At 43.6% G+C, this 13,707-nt stretch overlaps 1 protein-coding gene across 11 annotated transcripts in view; it reads right to left on the bottom strand.

The window, feature by feature from the left end:
- Positions 1–13,707, bottom strand: part of Poc1b (POC1 centriolar protein B) — a 108,613-nt gene that overhangs the window by 23,614 nt on the left and 71,292 nt on the right. For 10 of the 11 annotated variants that reach the window (XR_008221653.1, XR_008221652.1, XM_052753204.1 and 7 more), the window contains exon 10: positions 9,963–10,043. The exons of the other annotated variant lie outside the window; for it this stretch is intronic. Coding sequence is in view for 8 of the 10 variants with exons in the window: in XM_052753204.1 (XP_052609164.1) it covers positions 9,963–10,043 (81 nt within the window). In the remaining 2 variants the exon portion in view is untranslated. The remainder of the gene's footprint in view (positions 1–9,962; positions 10,044–13,707) is intronic. 11 annotated transcript variants of the gene reach the window in all.

Genomic DNA, 13,707 nt, shown 5'->3' with positions numbered 1-13,707 from the left:
ATAGCTGGAGATATATTTTGGAGTTTGAAAGGGATTTTTGTAGAGAATTGAAACAAATCCTTACGATAAAACAATCATTTCTCAAATGTCAGTACAGCTATCAAAAGTCAAGACAAAAGTGATAAATGAGGAAAGCGGCTTGTAGCTTCCAGCAAAAGGTCAATCTTTTGAGTTAAAATGACTTAGCCATCAATTTTTAAATGAACAAAACAATAGAAAAATGAGGCAAATCTATAAAAAGGCAGGCTGAGAGGCATAGATGAACAGCAAGTGAAAGCTACACAAATCTGTACAAATGAAATTAACTTGGTAATACTTCCTGTTTATCAGAATAATCAGAAATAAACAAGGCTAGAAATATGGCTCGGCAGGTAAAGGCACTTGCCACCCAGCCTGACAACCTGAGTTTATGTGAGCCCCAGAAGGCATGGGGTGGGAAAAAAGAACACGCTTCCACGATTATCCTTTGACTCTGTGTACACGCAAGCATGTTCTGCCCTCCCATAAACATAAGGGAGTTCGCTGTGAGATGGTGTCTCCTAGGAATGTCAGAAGCTGCGCCCATAAAGTCTCACTGCCCAAATGACCTAGACAAGGACAACACCAATGGACACGTCAAAGTGGACAGGGGAAAGTTCCCAAGGCCTCAACCCCACACAAAGAACTACTGGCAACTGAGGAATGCTGGGAATGGGAGAGGTGGTCTTCTGTAGGGAAGAGTACACCAACTGGGTGTCCAGCACCGAAAGTTCAGCCCTGAAAACATGCATAAAAGTAGCATTATATAGACTGAGCAGGTAACATTTAGGAATATATATGTACATACATATTTGCATGTGATAATAATTAGTAAAAAAAAGAGGGGTGTGGGGGAGGGCTTGGAGAGGGGATGTGGATTCTGGGAACGATGTCAAGTTTTCTCTTAACTGCTGAGCCATCTCTCCAGTTTCCAGAAAATTCTATATATTACTACTGAGAGGAAATACTTGTAGACATATTTTAGAGTGAACTTAAAGCTCTGAAGCTCTTTGTAAGAGTTCCTAGCCTCTGGTTCAACAGATCCTCATATAATATAGTGTATTTCTTGGTACCATATCCATCTTTGGAACTGTTCTGTCAGGCAGTCTGGCACTTCTGCAAACCACAGCATCCCAGACAGCAGATTCCCTTAGGCTTTGCAAATGGAAACCAAGAGATTGAGACCCGGGGTCAGTGAAGTAGAGCCTTGCTCTTCCCTGCCTGCTGGTCCTGTCAACCTCTTCCTAGCCCCAGTTCTTAATGATCCTGAATAACTCAGTACCAGTTGGTCTGTCCCCTAGCTCCCAAGCCTGGAGGACAAGGCCTCTTCTTCAAGCTTCTGGATTCTAATAACCTGGAGGACTCTACATCGATGGGTGAACAATGTCTGTGCCTTGCAAGGTACGGCATCTATTTGTTGTGTGAGGGGACACATGTGCCCTCTCATTTTTCAACTATCATTTGTTAGTTTTTAATCATTTATTCTTCATAGAATACAAAAGGTGCTGTTGGTAGAAGCATATGCCACACAGTGATTAAAAGCACACATTCTAAAACCAAGCAGAGGTAAAAATCCAGCTTCATTATTTGCTGACCAGATGGACTTGGGCAAATTCCATGAATGAGGTTAGAACACGATCTATAGAAGGCATGGAGAAGGAATTTTGTTGAAGGGATCACCACACTCTTCCCTGTTACAAAATTAAAATCACATTTTTTTTTAAACAAACTGTTTTCATATGACGTCTGGAGGATTTTCACTTGCAACATAGAAAAATATAATTTTTGTCAATTTCCACCCCTTGGTCCTCAAGTAAGACAGGATCAAATAGAGAATCCCATTACATTGCATTTAGTTGTGATTAGACACAGAACTGCCACATAATATTCCACCAGCGGACACCTTCTATCTAACGAGTATCTTTTAAAGGACGTCTGTTTTATATTCTTTTCTTGCTGCTGTTATAAACAATGATGGGGTAAGCATTCCTTTACAAAGATCTTTGTATTTATATCTTATCCATTCTTTAGAGTGACTTACTATGTATCATATAGGGTCTAGCTGAACTGCATAAGTTGAAACAATTATTTTAACAGCAAAAAACCCCACAAGGAACTCCTTACAGAAGTTTGGAAGTTTTGTAAAGACTAGAGAGATCTGGGAGGTAAGACGGGATGGTAAACACACTATCAATGACCTTTTCAAGGCTGAGGAACAAAGAAAGAGCCTGGATTGTCCCATCCTAGACACTCAGAGGGCCCTTGTGAACTAATACACTTTGTTCCTAAGGACGGAGGAGGAACGTTCATTAAAGAGACATTTTGGAGAGGAGAGGAAATGCCTGACATTCCTTTTCCAACTCCTCTACAACTTAAAACAAACAGTAAAGAATTGTGCCACCATAAACACAGAAACCCACGAAAAATTTGCAGTGATTTGGAAAAAAAAAAAAAAAAGTTTAAAAGTGCCTGCAAAACTGGAGTCTTATCATTATCTCAAGTGAAGAAAAACAAAATACTGTAGAATTAGGAAAAATGAAACCAAATGACCCTGAAATAAGTTAAATGTAAAAGTCTAAACAAGTCGGCCTGAAGTTTAAGTACCGGGACTGGCTGGTTGATTCAGCAATATGGTTTGTTATCTGTGCCTGAGGATGCAGGATTACATTCCAGGTATGATATCTTCGATGATTTCTGACTGTCTCAAGAGGAGAAGGAGACTGGCAAGAGACAGAACCAAGGGAGGACGAGCGCTGGCCTGAACAGTCAAGCTGATGAGGTTGTGAATCTTTGGGAAGCCCGACGATTTCAGAGCCTGTAAGGCATCAAGGACTGACTGAACAGCGTACTTCAGCAGAGTCACTACTTCCACCATATAACTCGGCGGCAAGGAAGGGTCAGGGTGGACATTTCACTATCTAAACAGCACCCAGTAACTCAAACCCCGATGGGCACGAGGCAGAGAAGGGCTGAAAGTAAGGTCACTTTATTCCACAGCCCCACAGATGGCCTCGCATTCCTCTGGGTGGGCAGGAAGTTCTTCAAGCTGACAGCCAGGAGCAAAGCATTTGCAGAGTGCTGCCCCAAGACATTAATTTCCTGTGTGAATGCTCACTGCTGCTCCTGCATTCCTCAGGGTGCATGCATGGCTTGTCATCTCAGAGGATGTTGCTCTTCCCCAGGAAGAGGAAGGAACCAGTTGGCTGGATGTGTGGGCTGAGGGCTGCTGGCATTTTCCGCATGCCTTCGCCTCAGCTGTGGGAACTGGGGATGCATCTTGGATTCCCAGGCCGAGGGGAGCCTGGGGTGTCACTGGGGCTGTCACGGTGCAGAAACTCAGTACCTCAGGAAGTCAGGGGCAGAAATGAGATCTGCAGCTTCAACACCTCCAGTCCCAGAAATGTGCTCATTTTCTAAAGGGATCTACAAGGATTGTTTACCATGTTAGGCGGCCAATGGCACTTTATAAAGAATCCTTCCTTAAAACGGTTTCCTGTTTTAAAGAATACACTTAACATAGAAAAGGAAACCTCTTCTGTCATCAGGAGGAAAGAAACAGAGCAAAAGTACTATCTAACCATGACAGTTCATATAAATTTGATTTGTCCACATTTTTTGGTAAATTCATTACATTTTCTTTCTCCATGACTCTGAAACATAAAGAAGCTCAAATCAGCATTTTTTGGGGGGGGTGGGAGAGGTTTTACCTGAATAAAATAACCTGGACTTACTGTCACGATTTTTACTGAAGAGCAGATTAATGTAGATGGAAAAGGACAATCTCGGCCTACACCATTTCCTTCACAGGGAGATGAACTGAAGACTAAGGTCTTGAGAGCTCTGTTCAGAAAACAAGATGCCACGTTCCTTTGACACACAAACATTTCTGCTGTTGGTGCTTTAAAATCAATCTCCCAGCCTTCCCAGGGAAAGACCTGTTTTGCCTTTAAAACTTTAGTAGTTTCCATAACATGTGGCTGTGAGTGCTTTAAGAGCAAGGGTCTAACTGCTCTGGAAAATTTCCCCATCTCTGTTTCTTCTACTTTAAAGACTGTATCTGAGAAACTCAAGACGCATTTTTACTTCTGACAGGAGATTTGGGAAGATGCATTTTTTTCCTCATTTACTTTTGTTAAGTACGCACTTCGTATTTCTTCAAGGCCTTTGACAATTTAATTATTTCACAGATTTCAATTTTATAAAGAGGACTACTTTTAAGATATTTCTTAGATCTTTTAAAAATTCCTCTTTTATTCCTACCAAGCACCCTAGAATCTAACAGTCAACATCATTGTGTAACTTAATGCATTTACTATAGGATGACATAAAGACAAAGAGCCTTTAATGAAAGAAAGTCACATTGAGGGAGGCACCAGTGAAGAGTCCAGCCTGGGTCCTACAGTCACCTGAGCATTTCCTTCCAAACCCCCTGTGAAGGAGCAGGACACAGACACTGGAGGGCCACTGAGACAGTGCTTTGAAACACACAAACCCTATTAATCCCAGCACTCGGGAGGCAGAGCCAGGTGGGTCTCTGTGAGTTCAAGGCCAGCCTGGGCTACCAAGTGAGTTCCAGGAAAGGCGCAAAGCTACACAGAGAAACCCTGTCTCGAACACCCCCCCCCCCCCAAACCCGCCTGCTTACTATGAGCCACTAGCATATCTGGCTTTAGAAACCATATTTACTAAACTTATAAATCAAATGCAGCCTTATAAAAAGAACCTGACCTACTCCAAATTGAGGAGATGCTTATGGGTTAAACTCAAGAATGTTAGCACTGGGAGAGGAGAGGAGGCAGGAGGCCAGAACATCGTGGGTTACAGGGGCACCTGCATTTTTTTTTTAAAGATTAATTTATTTGTTTTTATATGTGCGGATGTTTAGTCTGCATGTATGCCTGTAAGGAAGACAGTGTTGGATGCCCTGGAACTGGAGTTATAGACAGTTGTTAGCTGCCATGTGGGTGCTGGGACTTGAACCTGGGTACTCTGAAAGAGCCCCTGCTCTTTACCACTGGGCCATCTCTCCAGCCTGCACGTGCATTTTAAGCTGTCAAAGATATACATTTTAGTTTAGAGACATTTAAATTTGCAGACACTGTGTTCTTTCAAATAAGTCCTTCCCAATCTTTGCTTACATAAGCAGTTAGGAACTGAAATAACTCTGAACTAGTTACACAATGTTGTCTGGTAACCAGGATGTACTGTTGCCACAACACCCGTGGAAATAATTCTGTCTGCAAGTCTACTCTCCCTGTGTCCACATATGTGTCAATACAACATTGTTTGGTAGGTAGTATGTACCATATGGTCCATGAAAGTGGGCAAACTTCTCTTCCCTCTAATAGGCTGAGGTCAAAATCTTGGCAAAAGAGAAGCCCATACACTTTGCTGAGAATTGTGACTCTAAATGACATGCAGCAGTGACTTCCCAAAGTCACAGAGACAGCAGAGAATCGCCTTTCCCCGATTCTAGGGCCCAAGACAAGAACACCAAAATTATTTTTCCATTCATGGCTCTTTGTCAAGATGAGACTGAGTCAGAAGATATTCCCAGCTGCCCTGAGACTATTCAGGGCTACACCTCACTGTCCCCTAGGAGAGGAGATAGGGAATCCCACAGCAGACATTCAATCTGTCAGGAAATCCTCTTGGCTCAAGCTTCAAAATGTCTTCAGAGCCCTGCCGTCCATCACCACCTCCCCGGAGCCTGTCTGTGTCAAGACGCCACTGCCCGAGGTGGCTTCCTTACTTTTCTAGTTACTGCCCTGTTCCCACTGCCCCTGCAGGACTTCCTTCCCCAGATGGCACCTGCCATGGGACAGCACTCTCCTCTCTCTCTCTCTCTCTCTCTCTCTCTCTCTCTCTCTCTCTCTCTCTCTCTCTCTCTCCAGGGTTTCTCTGTGTAACAGTCCTGGCTGTCCTGGACTTCACTCTGTAGACCAGGCTGGCCTCGAACTCACAAAGATCCACCGGCCTTGCCTCCCAAGAGCTGGGACTAAAGGCGTGCGCCACCACACCTGGCGTGGCAGGTGTCTTGACTACACTCCTGCAGCTTTAGCTACTGTCCAAAGCCGTCTGTGTTTTTCTTCACTTTTGTGGGGTAGTTTTGATCCACTATCCTAAAAACTTTATCTGTTTAATCTGAGACTTGCCTGTTTCCCTGACTAGGATGTAGAACGGAGCTTTTCCGGACAGGTTTTAATTGACTGTTTTCTTCTCATTTCTTTCAAACCAAGAAGGGGGAGCAATACGGAACAATAGCTCCTTGATAAATATTTACTGAGAGGCATGGATGTATATGAGTGGGCATCCTTCCAGGATTCAGTCCCATCTGCCATCTGTTGGGTAAGGCAATGCAAAGAACCCAAACTAGCCAGGTGCAGAGGGAAAGGGCCGAGCGAGGCAAGGCAGTCAGTCACAAGTTTAAGGACATCCAGAACTACAAAGCCACACCTCAGGAAGGGAGGAAAGAAAGTGTGGTGTGTGTGTGTGTGTGTGTGTGTGTGTGTGTGTGTGTGTGTGTGTGTGTTATGAGTGAAGGAGAAAAAGAGATATCCAGAAGTAGATTACTGTGCATTTTATTATCATGGTGCACATCTTCAAACACTTTAAAGGAATATACTAAACTTTGCTTTGCTTACCTGAAATATTCTAGTAAAAAAAAAAAGAATCCTACCCATCTCTGCTCAGGCTAAGGGCTGATTTCTCCTGGAAAAGTCCTCTGTTCTCATCTCCAGGCGACTAAGAACCTCTTCTGGAACACCGCCCTTACCAACCTGTCCTTGACATGAAGAACGCTGAAGCTGACCATTCGTTCCCTCCACTATGACCTTGTTCTCATCGGCTGAGGGCGAGTGCTACTGCACTACCTCAAGGTAGCACCTTGCAAATGCTTCTCTAGGAAGCCTGTCTTTATTATAAATAACTAATGTGACCTGCAATGCTGTCCCTAGCTCTAAAGAAAGGCATACGCGCCAGGCGGTGGTGGCGCACACCTTTAATCCCAGCACTCAGGAGGCAGAGCCAGGCGGATCTCTGTGAGTTCGAGGCCAGCCTGGGCTACCGAGTGAGTTCCAGGACAGGCTCGAAAGCTGCACAGAGAAACCCTGTCTCGAAAAACCAAAAAAAAAAAAAAAAAAAAAGGCACATGCATTACATTTACGCACACATCGTGGCCGGGATAAAGGTAAAGACATTTCTCAGCTCTTTGAGGAGAAGCCTGTGTTTGGATTCTTGTTCTTCAGAAGAACAACTGTAAGAGCGCTAACTGCATTTTGTTCACCTACCTGTAGGACAAGTAATAAAGCTAATATGTTAAAACTTCAGACTGTAATTTGCCTGAGCCCAGAGGATCCACACATCTAGCCTCCCCTCTGCCCTGGATCACTGGCTCTCACCACCACGCCCAGCTGATGCTTGGGTTTGGGAATACAGACCTCCTGCTTACATGGCCTGCAGTATACAGACAGTGCCCTCTCTTTAGTCCCAACAAACACCTTCAATTTTAATTCTATTTAACGAGAGTGGTGAAGAGGATCTGGGACACCCTGTGTAGCTACATCATCAGTGGCTAATGCTAAATGCCTAAAGACAATCTTTTTTTTTTTTTTTCGAGACAGGGTTTCTCTGTGTAGTTTTGGTGCCAGTCTGAAACTCGATCTTTAGACCAGGCTGGCCTTGAACTCAGAGATCCACCTGCCTCTGCCTCCAGAGTGCCTCACCAACGCCCAGACTTTTTTTTTTCCTTAGTACAGTCTTGTCCCAGGTTAGGGATGGAATCACGAGTTCAAACATGCTAATCTCAACTCCTGAGCCATATCCCAGCCACCCCTAATTCAAAGTTTGATGTCAGAATCTTGGTCTAGGTTTATGAAAATACTAAGGTTCAAACCAGAATCCTGAAGAAAAGATTCTTTAAAAAGCCAGAAAACTATATAATAAGAGACTTGATATAATCAAAATAAAGACTAAGGCATTTGAGAAGATCAACATTTTAAAACCAGGCCTATATGATATCCAGGACCAATCTTTTGCAGAGAAACATATTTTTTTTTTTTTGGTATAATCAAGCTTTTGAGATCTCTCAGTTTATTTTGATCCCCCAAATATTATATCAAAATTTCCGCCAGACATTAGAGACAGAAGTGTAAACCACAAAGATACCGCATGCCTTAATTTCTTCTCTATTGGAGGATAGCTAAGTCTCACGTTAGTGTGCCTTCCATGTGCTAGGCAAGTTCCTGCCGACACATCTCCAGCCCTTGTCTTCTGGCATAGAGTCTTACTATATAACTCATGGTGGTCTGAAACTCAAAATCCTCCTGCCTCTGACTCCCAAACTCTAAGATTAGAGACAAGTGCCGTAGGGTTTGGCATCAGGACTTTTAAAATCAATTCTCTGAAATGTTTCTTGTAAAGTGAAGTCACTGATGTTAGACTGGCTTTGTTTTTTTTTTTTGTTTTTTGTCTTTTAAAAAAAAGGCAGTTTCACATAATCCAGGCTAATGTTTCCTTCTTGTGGATAATGTAGAATTCAATCTTATTTGTGTTTTATAATAACTGTCAACCTTGTCATGTCTGTTACCCAGAACTCCTTTTCAAAGTCTCATGGATGCCTTGTAAACTAGTTGCCTCTGGTATCTCCGGGGTTACCTCCAAGGGACAGACACCCTTTGCCCTAGCTGGTAACAGGCCCATCCTTCACAGCAAACTCTTGAGACTGCTGAGAGATCTCAAGCCAGGAGTCTTTGCAAAGGTTAAAGGTTACTGGCAGGAAGCCCGTGTCTCAATAAGTAGAACAAAAATGTTTAACGATCTGAGATAGTTTCTAGGTCAGGAACACTAAATTTTAGTCTGCTGGACATGTCACAAGGAGGGAGTCATGTCACAACCTACCTATCTACAGGACAAAACACTCAACTCGCTGGAATGTATAAGGTCAATGGCATATGCTGTGACAAATTCATTGAAGACTTACTATAGGGAGAGCACAGTGGCAAATTTCAGGTGGCTAGTTAGTGCTTAATTTGACAAGCCATTCATTCATGCAGAAATGCTGGTGTACATGAGCGCTTTGAGTGCACAGACCAGCTTCACCAGCTGAGTCCGGCTTTCCCTCTGGCAAGGAGCTCCTGGTTGCCACCATGTGGTTCTTGTCACCACAATGTCCCATGGGAAGAATGTCCTCTGCTGAGCATTAATGCTGAGAAGAGTTCATAACTGGAGTACTTCCCGGTACCGGCAGAACTCCGCTGCAGTCGATACTATTCTGGGCATCTACTCTATGTCAGGCCGTGTTTCTTTAAAATTTCACCTACAATATGGAACTAAACGGACAGCTTAGCAATAGTGCTGTCCAGGACAACACTGCACTCACTTCCTGTTCCCATAGCAAGGCGCGTGCAATGAGCAGGGAGGGGGACCCGTGATTTGTGTACCAGGACGAGCAGATGCAGAAGGTAAAAGGCTCAGGCTCTGATTCCGAAGCCTTCAGACAGCCAGTATGCAAAATATCAGATACTTTCTATAAACAAAATTGCAAGTATTAGGGAGACCTTCTTTCTGGATAATCCATCAAGAGTAACAAAAACAAAGGGAAGGAACTGACGTCCTTAGAGCTTCGAAAGGCAAATCTAGAAGGCAAGCGTCTCCGAAAGACGACAAAGCAGGCAGTCTACGCCACAACAACTGTGTAATATCCCAGGGGCAGGAGCGGGAGGGTGAGTTAGACCGAGTTTAGAGGCCTCAAAGGAAGAGATGCTCGGAAACGGTTGCTGCTCCCTCTGGTGGCTCTTTAGAAACTTAAAAATGACTTGTGCCAAGCCTTGCTAGGCTGAAATGCGAGGTTACTCAAGCCACGTTTTATCCCCCGTCTCACACACTTTTTAAGGAAATAGGCTGTGATAACTAACTGAGCACTGCTTAAGTTAAAAAGAACTTACTGTGGTAGAATCAAAAGAAAGGACGTCCACGACAGGGGGAGAACAACTCTGCAAATCCATCACCTCAAGTTTGGGATTAATCTGTGTGCATACACAAAATAAGTTAATGTAACACCTTCTATCACAAGAAACCAAATACTATTGGTAAAAAAAACCCAACTAGTATTCTTAATATAGTCTAGAAATAAAGCATATATTCACTGACAAGCACACAAATATTGGCAAAATATGAATTCACTAAATCTACTAATGTACACGATATTGACTATGTTGAACATAAGCCAGAAATAGTTATTTTCACACTATAAAAGCAACGTAATTTACTTACATAGGAATATTAAAGTAGAAAGACCCACCTCAAGAGATGCAGAAAAAAATCCTAGCCAGTACATTAAAATGAGAAAAAGAAATAAAATGTTAAGATGTAAGAATCAGAGGGAAGGAAAAAACTTTCATTCAGAAATGGGCAATTACCTCTGGAAAAATAATCAGAATCTACTGCTGAGACCTCAGCCCCACTAAGAGACCTGAAGGGCACTACTAGCCCCAACCAACACACAAACCCAAATGGATTTCAACATGAAGTTAAAATATGGACCCATCAAATACTATAAAACTGAAGAGAATTCACGGGAAAGCCTAACACTTCTGTTGACATTGAAGAAGTCTCAAGTAAACAGAAAGTGTACTAGACAGTTCAGAAGCAAGGTGCATTATGGGAGATAAACACAGTGAGACACAATGGCTACCTTCATTAACGGACAAGGGGACCCACAGGTCTAAAGACTGACGAGGTTCATGGATCCCTGCTGGGAAGGGTAGGCAGGGGTTAAGTAGAACCCAAATGTGATGTTCAAGCTGTAGATAAGCCAGAACAAACAAGTAAGATCTTTATTATAGCCAGAGGTAGAGAAGGGCATCTGAAAAACTGCAAAAGCAAACTGTAAGGCCGGGACACACACACACACACACACACACACACACACACACACACACACACACACACACACACACACACGACATGTCTGTGATCACACCTGATGTGGAGATCATAATGAATATAAAGTCTATGGAAAAAAATCTCCGGGAGTGAAACACCTGAGGGCTAATGAGCATCTCAAGAGGGGCTGAGCAGCATTATTCCTGAGAAACGTGAAAATGGAAATAACACCACTGGAAGAACCAGAGAGCTCGGTGTGTCAGCGCGGACCGTGGACTACACTGTGGGGAATGCCTATAATGCAGTCACTACGATACACACAGCAGTGAAATATAAGCAGAGCACATACACATGTGTCAGTTCATGTTATGGACACATCTCAAGGTTTTTTTTTATATGAAATAAAAAGACAAGTTACGGAAAATATACTCAATTCAATCCAACTTATCCACAAGTTCCTGACCATTCAAAGCAGAAACAATCTTTAACTATAGGTTTGAAAATATGTATGTATTAAAATTACAGAGAAAAGGGGATGATTTTCTGGATTGATGACTACCTCTGAGGGAAGTTGTTTCTAAATTCAAAGGCCCCCAAATGTGCCAAATAAAATCCAGTCACCCTCAATGCCAAGACGTGAACCAAGGACGACAATACGGATGGCAGGGCTTTATAGCAAACAATGGTACCAGCACTGTGCACTTAGGGGCCAGAAGAAAATGCCAGCTGACTGCTCATCGACAGAGGACACTTAAGGAGGAGATACAGCTCAGCACAACTTCTCCACACACAAAATAAAGAACAAACCCAACTTTAGAAAACAAGTCAGAGGCAGGGTGAGATAAAGAGTCTCCCGGTACAGTGGCAGAGGGCGGGCATGGTACAGATGAGCAAAGAGTCTCCCCGTACAGTGGCAGAGGGCAGGCGTGGTACAGATGAGCCAAAGCACAGGGTCAGGAAAAAGACGGAGACTGAGGCTGACAGAGGCCAAATTACAAAGAGTGAAGAAATCAGCGAAAACCACGAGGCTGGGTCTAAAGTGCTTTCGAGAGACCCATCTGGGAGACAGAGACATCAGACACGACTCCTAATGGTAGGCTGAGCCCCTGGCAAGAAGAGCAGAATTCATTTAAAATTACTCAGGCTTGGTGGGCACAGCTGTAGCTATAATGATTACATTTTATTTTTATGTGTGTGTGCGCGCGCGCACGCGCGAGCGCATGCACACCTACACACGTGATTGCACCATGGGACGTGTGCAAGAGGCTTGAAGAGAATTTGTGAGATTGATTCTTCGCTTCCACCATGCGGGTCCCAGTGACGGGATGCCCGGCTGGGCTGCGATGCTTTTACCTGCTGAGCCAGCTTGCTGGCCTGGTTTTGTTCTGGGGACTGATCTCTCCACGGCTATGCACCACAAGCTGGTGTCAAACTCCCGTGTCTCCCGAGTGTTGTTATATGTGCCTATAATCAGTCCTCTAGCTGTAGTTTTAGGAATGTTAAATACATCTTATAATTATCCAGCTCCCTGTGTTAGAGCGGAGGGGCGCCGGGTGGTGGTGGCGGCGCTCGCCTTTAATCCCAGCACTCAGGAGGCAGAGCCAGGTGGATCTCTGTGAGTTCGAGGCCAGCCTGGTCTGCAGAGTGAGTTCCAGGAAAGCTACACAGAGAAACCCTGTCTTGAAAAACCAAAAAAAAAAAAAAACCACAGCGGAGGGGGCACAAGTGGAAGACACAGTACAGCAGGGAGATACTTGAGTGTGAGAAGGATGGAGGGAGACTGGCTCGGTCGCCCAACAGCTCTTCCTCCTTCCAGCTGTTGACAGCAGAAAACAAACAGCTGCTCACCCATCCACCCATCTCTGGGAAGAGACACCTGGCTGACTTCATGCTCTTTAATCTTAGGCGAACCAGCCAGAGACATTTTACTCTTTTCTCTACTGCCACCTAGTGTCCACAGAGAAATGGTCAACATTAGTTCCCTCCTCTGAAATAGAAAATGCTCAGAAAGTTAAGTTACAAGGAGAGAGGAGGCACCTCCTGTTTAAAAAAAAAAAACAAAACACAAAAAAACCTTTGACTTTCTGTAAGTGTAGAATGCATGTAACTACAAGTGTTTTACTACATGGTAGCCAAAACTGCTGCTGCATAAAATCAATTTGCCTTGAAATGGGTGTGATTGAGAGGCTGGGTTCTCATTGGCTGAACAGTGGGGTACAACTGAGATTTATGAATGAGCAGAAGGTTGTGTAGAACCTTGAAGGTCCCTCCATGCCCTGCTCTGAGGGTCTACACCGAGGAGTCCAAGAACATCAGCCCCTGTACTAATGCAGTCTGTAATGTTTCCCTAGACTAGACGTTCCTGACGGGCAAGGAATGGGTCCTAAAGCTAGGACCCCCAGCAGTATCCGAGACAGGGCCAGATTTTAACTTTTATTAAAGTGAAGTACCGCAATAGATGGGTAAAGATGCCCAATGAGCCATAGGGCTAGGGCTGCAACTCCAGCATGGTCAGCTAATACTCGCTCCAATTCTCATGTGGATAAATACATTACTGACTTTTAGTATTTGTATTTGTAGTAATATGAAATAATTTATGTAAAGACATGGGAAAGTATTGCACAGGCATTAGGTATTCTTATTACAATTATTATCATGTGCACCTCAGGATATTTACTGAGGTCAAAACAGCATAAGCATGCTTTACATTGATCACAACAGAATTTTCAACAATGAATCATGGTCAGGTTATCAAAAAATATTTAGTTAAATAAAAGGATGTGTCCTGTCCTGCTAAATAACATG

Source organism: Peromyscus californicus, unplaced genomic scaffold, assembly GCF_007827085.1.
Source record: "Peromyscus californicus insignis strain IS unplaced genomic scaffold, ASM782708v3 Scaffold_24__1_contigs__length_46423439, whole genome shotgun sequence".
NCBI lineage: Eukaryota > Metazoa > Chordata > Mammalia > Rodentia > Cricetidae > Peromyscus > Peromyscus californicus.
This window is presented reverse-complemented; position numbering and strand designations above follow the sequence as displayed.